Below are 19199 nucleotides of genomic sequence, written 5' to 3' on the forward strand. Positions count from 1 at the left end.
TGTTTTATCTCTATCTCTTGATATAATGCCTTTTGGTTATAATCTAATACTAGTGTATATATAATTTATCAATATCATAATAGCGGTATGTTGACACATAATTACATCAATATGTTACGATTAATATACAACATTTATTATATTAACGTTAACATTAAGTGTGCACTGCAAGCCATGTATTATGCGCGATGCATTATTACATATTATACATCATCATAGATATTAACATACCATATATTACATATTATTATAGATAGAAATACTCAGTATTTATTTATACTGTATGTTGGTAATACGTTAATACGTATTAACATCTCCCACCTCCACTTGACAACTGCGGTTGCCCGGCTAATTAGACGAGCAGAAATGCCCAAGAAAGCGGAATTTTTATTTAGTTTTTATTTCTGAGGCGAGCCCACACGCGGGAGGTACCACCAGCGAGAGAAGCGCGGGGGTCGACGGGGGAGGCGGGGGGGGCGCGGTGCGGGGCTCCGCCCCGCCCCGCGCCCCCCCCGCCTCCCCCGTCGACTTATTCCCCCCTCTTCTCCCGATGGTACAGCCCACGGCGGGAAACTCCGCGCCCGCCTCACACAATGCGCGCCTGCAGTTCGCGGCGCGGCCGCTGGCGGCGCTGCAGCGCCCGCCCCTCGCTCCGCCGTGTGGGGGGTACCCGGATGTGGCCGCGCCGGAAGAGAAGCGCGTCTCCTCAGGGCCCGCCATCTTGTGCGGCAGCCAGCAGGGCGCGGGGGGCCCGGTAGCATCCGCGCAGGATCCCGCCGACGGGGGCCCATCATGCCCGGACACCTGCAGGAGGGCTTCGGGTGCGTCGTCACCAACCGCTTCGATCAGCTTTTTGATGACGAGTCCGATCCCTTCGAGGTGCTGCGCGCGGCGGAGAGCCGGAGGAAGGAGAGCGGCGGCGGCGGCGGCGGGAGCCAAGCGGGCGGTGGGGCCCGCGGGCCGGCGGGCGCTCAGAGCGGCTCCTCGGGCGGAGCCGGTGGAGCGGGCCAGGCTGGTGGCGGTGCGGGCAGCGCGGCCAAGCAGCTGCGCAGGGAATCGCAGAAGGAGCGCAAGAACCCGCTGCCGCCCTTCGCCGGCGGGGAGCGCCGGGAGGATGGCGGGGGCCAGCCCGGAGCGCCGCTGCGGAAGGAGGGTGAGCGGGCCGGTGGGGAGGGAGGTTCGGGCAGGGTCGGGCCGCACGTGGGGCCGGTGGCGGTGGCGGCGCGGAGCTCGGCCCGGCCCCACGTGTCCCGGGCTCGGCCCGCGCAAAATGGAGTCGGGCGTGCGGGCGGCCGGAGCGAGAGCAGGAACGCGGAATGGGAAATGCCGCTCGTGTTAGGAGGGATCTGAAAGGCCATCCCGTTCCAGCCCTGCCGTACGGCACCTTCCGCTGTCCCAGCTGCTCCAGCCCCAGTGTCCAGCCTGGCCTTGGACACTTCCAGGGGTCCAGGGGCAGCCACAGCTGCTCTGGGAATTCTATTCCAGCCCCTGCCCACCCTCAGAGGGAGCAATTCCTGCCCAACATCCCTTCTAAACCGGCACATGGAATCCTGGAATGGTTCGGGTTGGAAAGGCCCTTCTCGTTCACCCCCTGCCATGGGCAGGGACACTTTCCACTAGACCAGGTTGCTCCAAGCCCCATCCGGCCTTGTGTCCTGAACTTGACTCGTGTTTGATGGGTTTGACAGGATATCTGGAAGTTGCTAGGCTTTCCAAAATCTGTTTGGGTCATTTTCTAGGGGAACAGCGTTGATAGCCATCTTCTTGTTTCCATATATACTTAAATAACAACTTGCGCGAATTCTTAGCTTCCCTAAATTTCTAAGACACCCTACGTGGGAAAACTTTGTAAACAAGAAACTGAAGTACAAGCAGACTGAAGAACGTGCTTTGGGAATTAGGAGGCCGGGGCCGCACATGGATAGGGAGGGATGGGGACACATGGCGTCCCGGGCGGGCAGCAGCTCCACCGCGCCCAAACTTCAGCCCTCGGCAGGTGGGTCCCAGCTCGGGCTCAAAGGAATCCTTGGAAAAAAAAACATCGGAGTGTGGCGACAGCAGATGACGTGGGAGCAAGCGGATAACAGGTTAACTGCAATTTCAACGAGCTTTTCACAGTGCTACCTGAAAGCATCTTAATGCTTCTGCATTTATGCTACAAAGTGATGCTGGTTCTCCACTGCTTTGTGCTGCTAAAGAAAGAAATAAGTTTAGTGTGTTATTTGTTTTGGAAAGTGGGTGTTGTAAATGTTATTCGAAAGCACCTTGTGAGAGAAGACCAGTTTAGGATGGACGGTAGAAATACTCATTGCTTGTGGATCTCGTGCTCATTAGCGTTAGGAGCGTTTTCTGTGTGAGGGATGCAGTGATCTGTCAGGAGTCCCAGCTCGCCAGACCAGTGTCCTCTGGAAGCCTCAGCGAGGTGCAGGATTCTCCCAGGAAACACACCTGGGACATGGCAGAGCCTTTGGCACCACAGGAGGCCTTTGGGCAGCCCCTCTTCTTCACCTTCCGATTTTCACATCTTGTTTTCAAGAGCACTCTGAAAAATAACTGTTTTCGTGGTTTGTTATGGTAGTGAAACAGAGAAAGTCGGGCTGCTGTTGTAGCAGTGTGGTAAACAAAGTCAATTTGCAGTTTGAAAATGTCTATTTTTGTGCGTGGCTGTTTTTGCAGTTCTGGCATCATAAAGGTGCTCGATGCCAGGGTTTGTTTCCTGTGTGAATGTATTTTAAGCTATTCCAGTACTCCATAAGGCTGCAAGTGATTTGCCTGCTGAATTAGCAGTTCAAAGCTTGGTGATGCTGAGAAATAACTCGTATTTTGGGTTAGGCTTCAGCAGGAACCGGGTTTTTTCTGAGTGCAGGACGTTGAACTCGAAATTCAAAAGCCGTGGCTGTTCCATTCCAGTTCTGCAGCATGCCTGCTCCTCTCCCTGCTTCTCCTGCTCTCATGGAATGCCTGTCCCCACTGGAGAGCCCTTCTCCCAGTGCAGGCTGCTGGCTTTAACCCCTTGTTTCCTCAGGGAGTCGGGAATGCTGAGGGAGCTATGTGTGCCATGCAAACTTCATGTTAAACACAGCTTGGAAGGTGAGGGAGACATTGTTCATCTGGGTGTGTTGGCTTGGATATCATTACAACTGCAACTTCTGTAGCCCCACCCAAATTTGACATTGCTTGCTAGGCAGGAACTCGGTTCTTTAAAAAATAATTCAAAATCAGCTTTGAATTTTAAAACTGGCTTGTTAATTTTGGAGCCAGTGTTTTGGAAAGAAAATGGTGTAAGAAATGTGTTTGTCCTCATCTTTTAAAGAAGAGTAAACATGGCCTTTCACATGAGTGGAAAAGAAAACTGTGTTAGGTCTTGGAGAGGGCTTGGTAAAGAAGAGAATGCCCACATGAGGTTTTTATTTGCAATAAAAACCCTTTTAGGAGGCCTAGGCAGGGAGGAAGAACGCTGGGCAGCTCGGTGGCACTGTGCATTCTTAATCTATTTTGAGAAGTGCACCAGAAGGAGAATCCTTGTCAGGGAATGTTGGACTGGGAGGATCCGTGTGGGTGAGGACCCCAGTTAGTCACTGACCAGTGTCACTGCAGGTGACACCTGTCTGGTACAGGTGGTGGCACTGCTGCCCAGAAGAGTTTCCAAGAACACAATCCCAGGATCATTTAGGTTGGAAAACACCTCCAAGATCGTGGGGTCCAGCTGTTAGAGCAGCACACGAGTGACCCTCTTAGGGAGCACAGGATTGACTGTCTTAGGGCCAGTGAGGTGATGCTCACTTGGTTTGGGTGTTCTTCAAATAAAACCCACTTGTTTTACCTGAAAAGCACTTTTCAGAGAAAAAAAAAAAAAAGTAATAAAATCCTGCTTACCTTGGTCTTTGTTTGAAAGTTGACCCTGTCATTTCAGCAGGGGTTACTTAAGTTTTCAGTCAAACCCAGCTTGAAATCCTGGGTATAAAAGGGACTGAGAGGAGTCAGGTGGGAGTGGGGCTGCTCAGCTTGTGCAGCAATAAAACCTCTCACTTGTTTGCTGGGGGGGTTGGTATCTGTCCCGGAGCACTCCATATTCCGTTGACGTGTCTGGCCTGATGTTTCAGGGATAAGGAGGATTGGCAGGAGGCCTGATCAGCAGCAGCAGCAACAGCAGCAGGGCGAAGGCAAACCCATCGACAGGAGACCCGAGCGACGACCTCCCCGCGAGCGCCGCTTCGAGAAACCCGCCGAGGAGAAGGGCGAGGGAGGAGAGTTCTCTGTGGATAAGTAAGAGTTTTGTCTTGCTGATAAACAGCTTTCCCAGCTTTGACAGGCAGGGCTGTCCTGCCTTCTGCTCAGGAAAAAAAGCTGATGGAATCAAGGTTGAATTCCTGTCGTGCAGACAATAATACTTCCCTTCTCCGTGATTTTGTTTGCAAACTTCACTCACGTTTTTTGTGCATGAACAGGTTCATAGGTGTAACTGAATTATGGTTTAAATCAAGATACCACATTTCTCTACACATCTGTGTCAAATAGCTCAGGAAGGGAACCCAAGCATAGCTGTTTCCTGCAGGATGAGATTTGTTTGCTGTTACAGCTGTGGCTTTAATTTCCACAGCTGATTTAAAGCCAGCAAAAGTTTGTCTGTGTAGTTGTAACCCTAACCCTAACCCTGGCTGCAACAGCTTCAGACCTGGAAGTGGTGAAGCCATCTTAGATCTACATGATATTTAAACTGTCTTGAGCATTGTGAGGCAGCCAGAATTTGAGTAATGTTCAAATATTAAAGTTTTAGTTGCCAAAGTTAAAATCCTTTTAAAAATAATTTGTATGAAAGTGAGTTTAGTTGAAGTTTGAGCATTAGTTAATTGTGTAACACAATACAAAGATTAAGTTGTGGAGTTAATGTCAGAAGGTGCAAACAAACAACAATCCTGAGCATTTGTTTTCAGATTCTAAAATAATGGAGCCACAGAATGGTTTGGGTTGGAAGGGACACCTCAAAGGTGATCTGGTTCCAACCTATAGCATGGGCAGGGACCTTCTGCTGTCCTTCTACGAGGACCTTCCACTATCCCGGGTTATTCCAAGCCCTTCTAGTCTGGCCTTGGACACTTCCAGGAATGGGGGAGTGACTTTCTTGAAGCTAGAGCCTGAACGCAGCTACAAACTAATTATCAAAGGAAAAACAAGTAAATAAAGTTCTCAAAGAGGAAAAGAACCATGAAACACGCTGTGCATTTTTGAAGGCGAATCTCTTGACCCAGCTTAGAAACAGTAATTACCAAAGCAAACCCAAGCAAATAAAAGCCTCAGAGAGGACAAGAGCACGAAATGCTGTCTGTTCCTGGAGTGGATCCCTGACCTGTGGCTGTTCCATGCCAGACCCATCCTGGACCGACCCATGCGTGGACGTGGAGGCCTGGGCCGGGGCCGCGGCCGCGGGCGCGGGATGGGCCGAGGAGATGGGTTTGACTCTCGTGGCAAACGGGAATTTGACAGACACAGCGGCAGCGATAGATCGTGAGTCTTTACCTTTTCCTGTCCCTTGTGGCTCTCCTTTACCGCTCTGCCCCCTCCCCCCTGTTTAAAATTGATCTTTTGAATTTCTGTGTCTGGACACTATAATGTTAACTCAGTTTTGTTAGTTCTGTTTCACATTCACATTTCAGCGGCCTAAAGCACGAGGACAAGCGCGGTGGCAGCGGATCACACAACTGGGGAACCGTCAAAGACGAGCTAACGTTAGTAACCTGTCATTGCTCAGAAAACCATTAGCACTATGTTAATCAGCCCTAATTATGGCTTGCAGAACACCCAGATTTAGCTGCCTTTTTGCCTTTGATCTCCATGATTTTTGCCACGCTTCTGCAGAGTTTTAAAACCCCAGTGATTCTTGTAGCATAAGAATAGCTTCGTTGTTCAGCCAGAGTTTTGGGGAAGTTTGGGAGGTCTTGTGCTGGTTTGGTGATTCTTCACTGGTAGTTCTTTGTTAAAATTAAACTGTTCTATTTTTAGTAATTTTTGACAAGCGTGCACTTTGTATTACAAAAATTAAACTGCCCCGTTGAAATTTATTTTTAATGCCCAAATCCATTTTGCATTGGAAAGGACAAGTGGGAGCCTTTCAGGAGAGGTAGTAAGAAGTATTGGGGAAAGAAGCATTATTTAAGGGAAAAACATAAGAGTTTAAAAGGCACAGGGAGCACCAATCCTTACTGAAACAGTAAATCCACCGTAGATCTTGATTGTTAATCTTACATAGCTTTAAAGAGGGATGAAGTTGTAAAAAAGCCCCAACTCCCAACATTATGTAATTGCAGTGAATTGGATCAGTCAGCTGTAACTGAGGAAACGCCGGAGGGAGAGGAGCATCCGCCTGCTGATTCTGAAAATAAGTGAGTACCACCCCTCTCCGTGCTCCTGGTGCTTCAGGGGTGCTGTTGCATTCCCTTTAACCTCTACCATTTATTCCCACATGTGTTTGGCCAAAGTCACATTATCAGTAGATCATCCACAGTGCTGCTGAATGAGTCTACTTAAAAACCTCGTGTCTGGAAACTGTTTTAAACCATTCCTTGGTGTCCTGCAGGCTCTTTCAGATTTATTTATTAATGATCATTTCTAATACACTTTGGGTCTTGGGATTGCAACTCCAGATTCCAAACCCAAAAGCGTCTGGGCTCAGACTAGGTAGGAGCACAAAGCAAATGGGACGGAAGTGCCAGTGGAAGGCAACTGTTTAAAACTTAATTTTCCAGAGGAGCCTTGGAGACTGTGTGCCTGAGCTGTAGGAGAAAGGTTGTATCTTTAATTCTCCAGGCAGTTTTCAAAGTTACCTGTGTCTTTTCCCATCTCACTTGGACACAGTTACAGAAGGAGCCGAGGACTGGATGAATGAAAGAGTAACCAGAGAAGCAGAGGGAGCCTCAATGATACTAAGTTGATGTAAAAAGACAATACAGATTGTTATGGTAGCCTAGTGTGACTAATGTTGTATTTTAATGAGGAGTGGGCTTTGTAGAGGACTCAAAAAATGGCAAACAGAATTTTGAAGTACTTGTTCCTGGTCATTCCAAATGTGTTTGCCATGGCCTGGCTGCCTCACTGAAAAGTTTCTCTATAGAAAAGCATCTCCACATGGGTAACTTTTTAATTGTCTGGTTTTATGTGGATCTTTACTCTGTGTTTCAGCAGAACTGTAGGATGTTATACTGCAGTAAAATCTTTGCCTTGAACAAAACAAATTCTGATTACATCCCATGTCAAAAATCATTCTCTCCTACACAGTGAGAAAAAGCTGAAATACAGTTATTTTGACATAAAACCTTTGTGTTATTGTTCAAAATTAATGGCTGCCAAATAAAAGCCTTTGAAATTGAGGCTTTTGTGATCTTTTTGCTGCACATACACAGCATTGGTTTCCTATAAATCAGAAATTCAGTTGCATAAATGCACTGAACAATGACCAGAGGCTTCCAGTAGCTGGAATATGATCTGTTACTGAGCACAGTGGTTGTGTGTTTTATTTAAAAATAGCCTTTGGCACAAGGTAGATGTGCTGTATCTCACAAATAAGGTGTGTGCTGTTACTTTTTCAAATGAGCTGGGAGTAAAACTTGTTTGAATAATTGTCTTTGGTTCAACAAAGGAAGCAAATTATCCAAAGCTGCTTAAATTTCGGTTTTTAAAATACTAAAAAGCTTGAAAACTGTGGGAAGAACAAGTTCTCACTGTCTTGACTCGAATGTGTATGAGAGATGTAGTTCAAAAAGGGGGGAAGGAGCTCCAAGTGAGTCATGCCAGAAGTTGGGCTTTCAGATTTGGAAATAAAATTGTCAGTAATGTGGAGATTTGATGGCATGGGTCAGTTTTAATTTTAACACTTTGCTGTGCTCAGAGGTGGCTGGGTGTAATTTTTTTGGCACTCCCTCTAAAGGAGTTGAACTTTCCTGTGGTGGAAGTGAATGTTGATGTTTTCATCTTTTAACTGCTAAATCCTTGACAAAGTTCAATTTATAACCTGGTACCAGCCAGCAGACAATTTTGAGATTGTATCCAGAGTGCAAATCCTTAGTTGTGATGATAATCTGCATGAATTCACCACAGAGAGAATGAGGTTGAAGAAGTTAAGGAAGAAGGCCCCAAGGAGATGACCCTGGATGAGTGGAAAGCCATTCAAAGCAAGGATCGTGCAAAAGTCGAGTTCAACATCCGCAAACCAAACGAGGGAGCTGATGGGCAGTGGAAAAAAGGATTTGTGCTCCACAAGTCAAAGAGTGAGGAGGTAAAGTGCCTTTCCATACACAGAGCATCCACTTTGTAAAGGTTTTTTTGTTGATGAGAATTTTTTGGAGTGGAAGTTCCATTCTGGGAGATGCTGATCTTTAATTGGAAATTTCGAAAGTGGGAACAGCATTTTTTTAAATTTGAAGTTCATTCTTGTTCATTTGAGCAACGTTATTTTAGCAGAATTGAACTTCTGCAGTAGCACAAGTGGCCATTCTGACTGTGGTTGGGTTCAGGAGCTGAGCTGTGCCCTTAGGTTTGTAAGAGTTGCCTCTTGCTGAGAGTTTCAGGGGAATGTTGTCAAGTTTGCTTTCTAAAAAAGGCAGCTTGTGTTATTTAGCATCTGTTCTGCAGTACACAGGTTCATGGTGCTTGCTAAGTGATGTCAGCTTGAAGGAAGACTGGTCATGCCTCAGAGACCTTAAACCCAAACTGTGCATCTGAAATTTGTGGTGTGGGTGTCTCCTCACTAAGTGCTGTGACACTGACAAGCTCTTGGGAAGGCAGTTGGAATGATTTATGTGCTCCAGCTTAGCTGCTGTAGAATTGTTTTAAATTCGTAGTTTCTCATTTCAGGCATTGCATAATGTTCATTATTCTGTTCCAAGAGTGGCCAGGGGGGATGCACAGGGGAGGGAAGTGCTGAGAGCTCTTGTTTTGTAATGCAGGGCCGTGCTAATCTTTGGTTCTAATCTTTGTTTTTAACACTCTGTAATATGTTAAGTAGCTCGCTTAAGAGGTTGGTGGCAGCAACTTTGTATACTGATGGTGCTGAGTCCTTTGAAGTGACTGGATAGTGTGTAATACTCTGCTTGCTCTCCTAAAATGTATTCCTGCTTTTTCACACCTTGCTAGTTTTTATCCTGGGAGCTGGGATGTAATCCATGGGTGGGTAGTGGGTGGGGGCACTGCTCAGTGTTCAGTGAAAGTTCCATTTCGGCTCTGATTGAGCTCCCAGTGGGGTTGACTTGGTCACAGATCAGGCTGTTTTCTTGCTGTGTGGGGTAGTTCAGTTCTTGAAGTGATTGCATGGCTGTTCACTGAAGTGTTCATTAAATGCTGCTTTCTCTGGCTTGGGTAGAAAAGGGAATTTGAGTTACATTCAGTGTTGCTGCGTGCTGAAAGAATGTATTAAACAAAAGTATTTATGCACTTTACCAAGATTTACCAAACCTGTAGTTCTTCAAATTCCCTCAGTCTCTCTGAATCACATTTATTTGACATTTACTCATCTGAAGGCACTCTTTTTTAACATATGAGCATATATGATAGTAAATGTGATGCTACTTGTGAGAATTTAGAAGCTAGAAAGATCCAGACTCTATTTGCCATTTGAAAACTGAATCAGTTAACTCAAAAAAAAAAAAAAAACCCAACAAAACAACCAAGCAAAAAACAATAACAAAAAATCTGTACAAAAGCTGTGAATAATCAAATTACTCCCGTGGAAGACCTGATGTAATTAGTAGATTGTTCTGTTTAAGAGGTGAACTTCTCAAATAAACAAGTTGGATATTTTTAGCACCATCACATAAGAAGGTAACAGCCTCTTGCTGCGTAAGCATGAAAGTGAGGTATTAACAAATCTGCCTTCAAATTGAGCTGCTTTTAGCCTGCTTTATTGTCCACCCAGCAGATGTGTCTCCCCATCTCCCTTCTTCATTGTTCCCTGATCCCATGGGAAGCAGTGTGGGGATTTTCTCTCAGGATTATAGGAGAATAGCTCTATAATACAGGCGTTAGGAAAGCTTCCACTGCAGCTCCTTTGTGAGCAGCTTTAGAAGGCAACATAGTTTAAAAACCACCAATCACCTGCTGTTTCCTCTCTTTGTCCTCTTGGATGTACTTAGGAGTCAAGAAATTCTCCGATTCTTATCGGTAAGAAGAAGATGATGTGTGGAAGTGATTTGGTTTATAGGTAAATTTTGGGTTTTAGACCCAAATCTTCTGTACTCTTACAGCTGAAAAACCCAGTGTGCCCCAGTAGATCTCTCAGAAATAGGAAGTGTTGTGATGAGCACCTGCATTCCTGTAGCTTGACAACTTCTTGGAGAATGCCCCAGGAGTCTGGAGAAAGGGAGGATGAGGATCTGATGCTGCTCAGTCTTGGGAAAGAGCTGTCCTCTTTTTCCTCCTTCTTGTCCTCCTGGTTGAGGGGTGCAGTGTTCAGCCCTGCCTGAGTCTGTCCTCTAGTTCCCATTTACTCTGCAGGCACTGATAGCATGAGCTCAGTTCTGTCTCAGGTTTTGCTGCTTTCTTCTGACATCCAGGGACATCAGCAGTCCTGGTCCAAGGAGCCTCTTCCCAGGACACAGGCTTATGCCATAAAACAGAGTTCCTCTTTTTATCTGCAGCTGGTTTAGTGGCTTGAGTCTTCAGTTCCTGCAAAAAACAGGAAGGAGTTATATTGTGGACAGATCCTACAATTCATCCCAAAAGTAGAATCCAGGACTCCTGGAAAAACTGATACCTCTGTCCCTGCTGTGCCTCTTCAAACCCCCTCACTAATCCAATCCCTTCCTTAGAGGAGGTTGCACTAGGAAATGAGGAGATGTATTTTGGAAAAGAATGATTCATCCCCTCAAAGTTGGGAGGAATGACTCTTGAATGAAGGTTCTGCAGGAAGATTTCCATGAACACTGGTTCAAACATCCCAGCTCTTCCCATCTCCGTGCCTGACGTGTGGCCGTGCTGGAGACCAGCCTGCATGTGTGGTCTCTGCCAGGGCTTCCAGCAGCTCCTGGGCAGCTTCTTGGTACCCATCCACCTGAGCTTTTTGGTTGGTGCCTGTCCACCTGAGCTTTTTCTTGGTGTCCATCCACCTGAGCTTTTGGGTTGGTGCCCGTCCATCTGAGCTTTTTCTTGGTGTCCATCTGAGCTTTTTCTTGGTGTCCACCTGAGCTTTATTTTGGTGTCTGTCCATCTGAGCTTTGTTTTGGTGTCCATCTGAGCTGTTTTTTGGTGTCCATCTGAGCTTTCTCTTGTCTCCACACGTGGCCCGTCCATCCTGTGCTGTCTCTGGCTGCTTGCACAGCTGCTCCATGTGCCCAGTGCCATCTGTACCCAGCAGCTCCTGTGACCTGATTACCTGTTGTTCCTGTATGTAGTTGAGTCTCATTTCTTCCTTTTGTTTTCTCCCCTCTGTTCCTTTTGTCACTTTGGCGTGGACACCCAACTGTCACCAGACAAAGGCGATGACAGAAATGCAGGGGAGTCTGCTGGATTCAAATGAGGTACTGATCTTTCTCTGTCAGTGGTGATACCTGCTGTTAACACCAGCCCCTTCAGCAGAGAACGTTTGGATATTAAAAACTCACCAAAAGAAAGAATTTTATTGAACATGGAGCTTTTCTGTCCGTGCCTGTTGTCTCACTGTGCACCATCCAGCACCCAGCATGGTTTTAGTCCTCTTGCTTCTCATCCTGCTTATCTCAAACCTTATCATAAGAGCTTCTATCATGAGTCTCTATTTTTTGTTGCTGCTGTTTTTCCATCTCTCACTGTTTGCTTTGGCTCTCTTGGTAGTTTGTTCTTCATTTTTGACAGCCTTCCCCAAGACCCTTAAGTGCAGCACTGCCTTCAAGAAGTGATCAGTTATTAAATCAAAGCACTGTTGAGTCACCAATACATAGAAATCAAATGTTTCCCAGGGTTTTTCAGGATAAGCAACTTGTTCACTATGTCTGACTTATCACCCCAGTGATGGAAGAGGCTGAGGAGAATGTGCCAAGTCTTTTGTTGGAGTTTTAAATGACTTTTAATTACTTTGGATAGAGAAATCATCAGGTTACGTAGGGAATTTGCAATTTGTTGGTATAACCAACAGCAAATTGTGGAAATACAATGACTTTTGGTAAACTGTAGTGATTTAGTTTTAAATAAAAACAGTATAGGGACAGAAATGCACAGAAATGCTGTACAAATCCACTGATCCCACCATTCAGAAAAGGGATTTGCCACATGGCTACCAGTAGTTGGGAATAGAATCTCAGTACCCTGCAGTGATAAAAAATTAAATAGTAAGGAAGGAAATTAAATCATTTCTAAGAGATGTTTTACAGATTTTTAGTGTTAGGTTTGAGTAGTGCCACATCAGGCTGAGGCGTGGAATGCTTTTCTTTGTTGAGACAAACTTCCTAAGTTTGACAAAGAGATTCCCAAGGGAAGGAAAAATAAAATCAGGAGTGGAGTAGGGACCAGCTGTTCTGTGGGATACATCCCAGTGGAATGTGTTGGAAATAAAGCAGCATGCAAGGGGTATTTTGAACCAAATTTGGGATGGAGGGAGAGGGCAAAGGGGGATGGCAGGGATAGATGGGATATTGGGAAGGACCCATGGAATCCCTGGCAGCAGCTTTGGCTGCAGACCTGGCTCCATCCCCTGGCAGCCTTGTGAAGGCTCCACAAATGGTAATTAAAGATCACAGGGCTTAATTACACAATGTGTTGCTTTTGAAAGTCCAAATGTTGTGTAACTACAGCAGAAAAGTCAGTTGGAGTTGGGAAGCTTGAACTGCACGTGGCATTTGTGTAGGAAAACCGGGAAATTGATGAGTGCTGTGCCAGGAGTTGGGGGCTTGGAGGGAAGGAAAATGTTTGGATGCTGTCATGTTTCCAAAACACCATGATTGAGCTGTAACAGGCAGGTTTTTACATTTTTTTGTTATCCTGGATGCCGAAAACTGGCTTGCACGTGGAAAAAATATTTGTGTAAAACAGGAGAAATAACTGCTTTAAGAACACCTGCTGGGGTTCAGCGTGTGACTGAAATTTTCCAAGGCTGCTGGTGTTGGTAACTCCTGGGAGCATTCCTTGCTCCTCCAGGCTTGAGTTTCGCCAAATGCACTGGGAGCAAACCAGTAAGGGAATATCATGGCAAAGCTGCTGAGATCCACATTTTCCAGTGTCCCTGGTGAGACTGGTTGTGTTTTAGCTCCTTCAGCTCCTTGTGTTTGAGCTTTTTGGCCTCATTTTCTGTTACAGTGAATGCAGAGCAGTGAGGGATTCTCAGTATTTATCAAGGGCTAAAACAAAGTGTAAATCCTCAGGGAGCAAAATCAGGATGGGTGACCAAGAGTGGAAAAAGAATGGAAGGAATTGGTGGAACCAGGACATAAAATGAGAATTGCTACAACAGGAGATTCTTTACAGGCTTGGTAATAGTCTGGTCTGGGATTAAGGACATGTTGCTCTGATGGAGTTTTGGGAAGCATTTCTCTATGGAAAGGGTGTTCAGGCATTGGAAGGAGCTGTCCAGGCAGGTTTGGATTGCCCATCCCTGGGGTGTGTCCAGGGGAGGACTGGACATGGGCTGGTGACAAGGAGGGGATTGGGCACAGGCTGGACTCAGTCCTGGAGGACTTTTCCGACTCAGCGATTGTGTGAACTCATAAATTCTCTTGGAAAGGCCAAATACTTTGGTTCCTCAGAAATTGCGAGGGCAGGCTGTCGGAATCTGAGGTATTGATGATTCCCAGATTGTAGAAAGTCTCTGTCTGTCAGCCCCACTGCCAAAGCAGAGCCATAATTGGTCTGTGCTGGTTTCAAGGTGGTTTATTCTGTTTATCTCTAACATGTTCTGCTGCCCTGCCGCAGCTCTGTCCTGCAGGGCAGCGTGTGGGGCTCTGCCCTCAGTGGGATGGTACAAACATTAAATACCACAAACTACCTGTGCTGGATTTACAATAACGTGCCAATATCTGTCACCTACGTTGGACAGTGTGTCCCCAGCCTGAACCAACAGGAAAATGCCAACACTGCAGTGAAACATGGAGGGCATGAAGAAGGAGAAAAAGGACAAGGCACACCCAATTTCCTCCATCTTGTCCCCTCTGAACCCCTAATCTAGAAACCTAAAAGTTTACTTTTGCACCCGTGCCACACTTAATTATTACTTATATCAAACACTCAGAGGTTGTAATTCATCCTGTAAGATTGAAAACTCTTTTCCATGGGCAGAGATCACAGCCAGTGTCTCTGGGGGCTCTGTCCAGGGGGGTTCCTGACCCCTGCCAGGGTCCCAGAGGGAAGCCCTGGGTTCCCACACAAGCCAGGAGTGGCAGGTGGGGGTGGCCAGGAGGGGGTTTTGGTGCTCTTGCCCTGCTGATGGAGAACTGCTGCTGGTTGCAGGCTCACGCTGAGGACTCGGTGATGGATCACCACTTCCGCAAGCCCGCCAACGACATCACGTCCCAGCTGGAGATCAACTTCGGGGACCTGGGGCGCCCCGGGCGCGGCGGCAGAGGCGGCCGGGGGGGCCGGGGCCGCGGGGGCAGGGCCAGCCGTGGGGGCAGGACTGACAAGGTGAGCAGCACCCCGGGTGAGACCACTCCCTTCCATCCTGCTGGCATCCTCCTTGTCCCTGGGAAGATGCTCTGATAGCAAATGGGGTGTTTTAAACCCACCCGAAAACCCTGCTGTGCAAAGCTGAGGTGAAACCGCCTCCTTAGGACAAAATTGTTTGAGCAGTGCTGTCACCAAACACAAGAGTGAGGGTGAATTTTTGATAAGTGCCTGTCTTTGTGTCTGAACCTGAAGAATGGCTTTGTAGTGTGGGCAGATCTGAATGTACCATGAGCTGCCTGAGGTGGTGCCACAGCAGAGCCACAAGTGCTGGGCTGGTTATTTTCAGCCACAGCCAGGACACTCTGTGTGCATTGTGACCTGCTGGGGGTGGAGGACTGGTTGTACAGCTGCATGTCACATCTTGAACCTGAGGAATTCAGATTTTCCAGTTGGAAACAGGGCTCTTACTGGTTTTTCTCTGACCTCCAGTAATGTTTTACCCTTCTTCGGTGCTAAGGCACTGGGGGGAATATCCTGCAAAAATGCTGAATGGGGTCTGGGAGAGAATATGTGAAGTTCAAGCACTGCAGTGTAGCTACAGTGAAGATTTGATTTATTATTAATCACTTACTTGCCTTAAAGGCATCAATCAAATTGTTACTGGTTGGGAAATGAGCTCAGTGTGTGTGCTGTGATTTTCTTCACACAGATTTGCTTGGTTTTGTCCCTTCTAGCCGACACAGACTTCACAAATTTTACTTTATTAGTTGGGAAGCCTCTCCTCACAGCAGTATCAGAATATTTTAAGGAATTGAAATTAAACAGTTGTGGTTTGGTCTGAGTTGTTTCACTAATACTCTTCAAAAATGCTGCTGTAAAGTAATTCCAAGCTTTCCTGCACCTGACTTTGTGTTGCTTTTGTTTCCTTGCAGTTGGTCAAGGAGTTTGATGTGATCCACACGCCCAACCAGGTGGGTGAGCTCAGCCATGAGCATTCCCTGGGATCAGGGACCAAAACTTCCTTTTTTTTGGCTGTTACTGCTCTTGTGTGCTGAGCAACAGGAGGTGCTGAGCCTGTAGCATAAGCCCTGCTGTTGATTTTCAGTTCTGGTTTGTGGCCTGTGGAGTCTTAGGCAGGGCAGAGATTCTGCAGCTACAGGTGTTGATGCAACTCTCATTTTAAATATAATTGTTGATAAATTAATGCCGTGACAGGAAGTTCCACTATCTTGGCTCCTCCCATTCTTATCCAAGGACCAAGTGAAGAGTATGAAATTCTTTATTTTTGCACTTTTTTAGGTGTGGTGCAGAGCCTTTCAGAAAATTACTGAGGAAATCCTTGGCTAATGCATGAATTTTTAGGGCTAAAAATTTGGCACAAAAATTACTTCATCAACGTGTGGTTAAGGACTTAATTTGTGCTCCAGAAAGGGCCTTTTCTGTAACATTTCAGTTGTGTCCCTCAGTAAGGGAAGGATCAGCCCATGGCAGGAGGTTGGAATTCCGTGGTCTTGAAGGTCCCTTCCAACCCAGACCATTCTGAGATCTCTTTAAAAAGAGAATTGTGCAATAATGATGTGCAAACATCAATTTGCCTCCAATTCCTCTCCAGATAGCTTGGATTCAAAAACAGTATAGGAGGCTTTGTAATGCTTGGAATAAACAAAAAAAGGGTTGTTTTTGCAGTGATTCCTCCAACCCCAAAGTGCTGCCACCTCTGCCTCAAGGCAATAACTCTGTGATGTTTCTCTTGCAGTCAAGTGCTTCTGCTCCTGACGTAGATGACCCAGAGGCTTTCCCAGCTCTGTCCTAAACTGGATGTCATAAAGCCAACCCTGCCCTGGTCGGGCCTTCCTCTCCGAGGCTTGCATGCTTAAGGATCCTAAAACAACTAAGAAATTGAAAAAAAAACAAAACAAAAACAAACAAAAAAAAAAAGAGACTGTCATTCATACCATTCACACCTAAAGACTGAATTTTATCTGTTTTGAAAATGAACTTCTCTCGCTACACAGAAGCAACAATATGGTAGTCAAGTTTTGTATTTAGAAATGTAATGGTAGCAGGGATGTTTTCATAATTTTTTCAGAGATTATGCATTCTTCATGGATACTTTTTTGTATTGCTGCTTGAAAATATGCGTTTCCAAACTTGAAATATAGGTGTGAACAGTGTGTACCAGTTAAAAGCTTTCCCTTCATTTGTGTTCTTTTTTTTTTTTTAATTTAAAGTCAGGATTTTAGACTTTTCCCCATTCCTCCCCCAAACTCCAAATTAGGTTTTAATTATTGCACACTACTTCAGTTTCTTTAATTCCTCTTTGGCAGATTTTTCTCAGCCCATGGAATCTGTGGAATATTAATTTGGCAGACTGTTAGTGCTGTATGGAATGAACTCCTGGAGTACTTAAGTTTTAATGCTTCACTTCCAACATGGAAAACCAGAAATTTCTTCATCTCTGTTGGGTAGTTTGTTTACACAAAATCTTTCTAGAAAATTTAAAGCAGATACTTGAAATCAAGATTCAAAGCACATTGGTTTATGACTCAATACCTGTGTATGGTTCCAGCAATGGGTAACTGGTCTGAAAACCAGGGTTTTTAAATTCCTGTATCCCACCTTGCACTCCCCCTTTGGACCTTCATTTCCTCTTCCTTCCCTTCAACAGAACAAGATGCATTTTTGGCAAAAAAAAGAGTTTTTTAAGTACCTTTGCTTTTTGTTTGAGAGGATACCCTGAGACCGAGGGAATTCCTGTTGTTGCAGCTGGGATGCCCTGAAATAGAGGGAATTCCTGCTGTTGGAGCTGGAATTTCATGAGAATGGGGGAAATTCCTGTCCTTGGAGCTGGGATACCCTGAAATGCAGGGAATTGATGTCCTTGGAGTTGGGATTCCGTGAGATTGGGGCAATTCCTTTCCTTGGAGCTGGAATTCCATGAGTCTGGGGGAACTGTTGGAGCTGGGAGCGGGGGGAAGGTGGGAGCTGTGGCTCTGGAAGCCCAGGTGGATTCCAGGTGGGATGTGGGGTTGCCACACAGGTGCAGCAGTACCTGAGGCATTCCCAGCACTGCTCCAGGTGTTCCCAGGAGGGAGCTGGGCTGGCTCAGGAGGGAGTTGTGGCTCATGGTTGGACACTGGGACAGTGGCAATCTGTGCATGGGACACCAAAAATTCACCCCACAACCTCAACACTCCACCTCTCTATCCAAATGCAGCTCTGGCTCAGTGCAGTGCTCATGATCTGCCTGGGACATCACCAAGGAATGTTTTTTCCAGGGAATGATTGTAAGAAATTCCTTCTCCCCCCTCAAAATCCCACCATAGGTTCAATTTCATCCCCGTGTATCCCTTCAATACACAAAAGGAGCTGAGTGACTGGCTCATAAAGAGGATTTCCTGTAGGTTTTATCAGCATTTGTTAGGAGAATAGGAACAAATCTCTTAATTTTATTTCAAGCTTTCCTCTTTGGCCAGCTTAGAACAGATTTGTAGTTCTGTACGTAGGTAGAAAACTAAAGGTAACACCCTATTTTTATAAAAACTGTACAGGACAGGCAGGAAGTGTTGGAGACCTTGGAGTATGGAATACCAGCCTGCTCAGCTGGGGTGTTAGCAGCTGCCTTTGCTTTTCCTGAGCTGTTTTCCACGAGAATTCCTCTTGTGACCCACTGTGAGTATCATGGATCAGTTCCCTCACCTGGATTTCCAGCCCCAGGCAGGAGGAGGAGGCAGATTTTCCATCAGAGGGTGGGAAAATCCCTTGGTTCTGCTCTCAGAGTGGGGCTGTTGCAGGAACAGAGCTGTTCCTTTTCCCTCTCCCACTGTCAGGTGGGATGTGCTGCCCTTCCATCCTTAGGGACAGCCTGGCTGACACACAAACAAGTGGAGCAAAGCTTTCCCTGGAATTCAACCCTTCCTTCATCCAAACTGCTGTTTCAGATGCCACCCAGGTGATTTTGCTGGCTGGATTTTTCCCTTTTCCTGCTCTAGAGCATTCCCAAATGGCACCTGGAGTGATTTTCAACACAGCTTGTAACTTAAAATTGGTCCTTCTGCTGTTCTGCCAGATGTAAATTCACCTCTTTCAGTCCATTTGTGTCAAGAACTAAAACTGTGAACATTTATCTTTAATATTGGTGGGTGTTAACTGAAATAAAGGTTTATTTTCATGCTCTTTTAAAAACAATGTCCTGAAAACCACGTGGCAATGAAACCACTGAGGTTCATAGTGGCTCATCTAGGGTCTGTCCCAGGAAGTCCAGCGTGCATTCCCACTCTCAGGATGGATTTTGCCTTGGAAAAGCATCTCCCAAGTAGGTTATTTATGATTAATGAACTTGCTTTTAGTAACATTTTCTGTCCTCTTGCTGTCACACCAAATCTAGGGGAGTGCAACTTTTAAATTCTGATCCTTTGGAAAAGAGAGCAGAGGAAGTTGGAGGCATGGAGCAGATTGGCCTTGGAATGAGCAAGGGCAAGGTTTGAGGGGAGTTTTCTCAGAGCTGGAACGGTGAGGGGGAGCAGGGGGGGTTGATTGATCAGTTCCAAGAGTTAGCTGTGTGGGAAAGGACATGGATTCTCCTGGAATGTCAGGAATCAGTGGGAATGTGTGGTGGCAATAGTTGGAAGAGCTGAGCCCAC

At 46.1% G+C, this 19199-nt stretch overlaps 1 protein-coding gene and 1 long non-coding RNA gene across 5 annotated transcripts in view; both read left to right on the plus strand.

Moving 5' to 3' along the window:
- Positions 1-19199, plus strand: part of LOC140684596 (uncharacterized) — a 141691-nt gene that overhangs the window by 11581 nt on the left and 110911 nt on the right. The window lies entirely within an intron of this gene.
- SERBP1 (SERPINE1 mRNA binding protein 1) lies at positions 667-16744 on the plus strand. 4 transcript variants are annotated; one of them, XM_030278641.4, is made up of 10 exons: positions 667-1153; positions 4104-4266; positions 5368-5505; positions 5631-5726; positions 6306-6380; positions 8092-8269; positions 11457-11504; positions 14401-14574; positions 15489-15527; positions 16313-16744. In XM_030278641.4, the coding sequence occupies exons 1-10, from the start codon at positions 793-795 to the stop codon at positions 16367-16369; spliced, it is 1329 nt and encodes a 442-aa protein (XP_030134501.1). In that variant the 5' UTR covers positions 667-792; the 3' UTR covers positions 16370-16744. The 4 variants fall into 4 exon arrangements, with proteins under 4 accessions (XP_030134501.1, XP_030134502.1, XP_030134504.1 ...); XM_030278642.4 differs by having other exon boundaries at positions 669-1153; positions 5655-5726; XM_030278644.4 differs by lacking the exon at positions 11457-11504 and having other exon boundaries at positions 671-1153.

The sequence above is a fragment of the Taeniopygia guttata genome, chromosome 8 (assembly GCF_048771995.1).
Source record: "Taeniopygia guttata chromosome 8, bTaeGut7.mat, whole genome shotgun sequence".
In the NCBI taxonomy this organism is placed as follows: Eukaryota; Metazoa; Chordata; class Aves; order Passeriformes; family Estrildidae; genus Taeniopygia; species Taeniopygia guttata.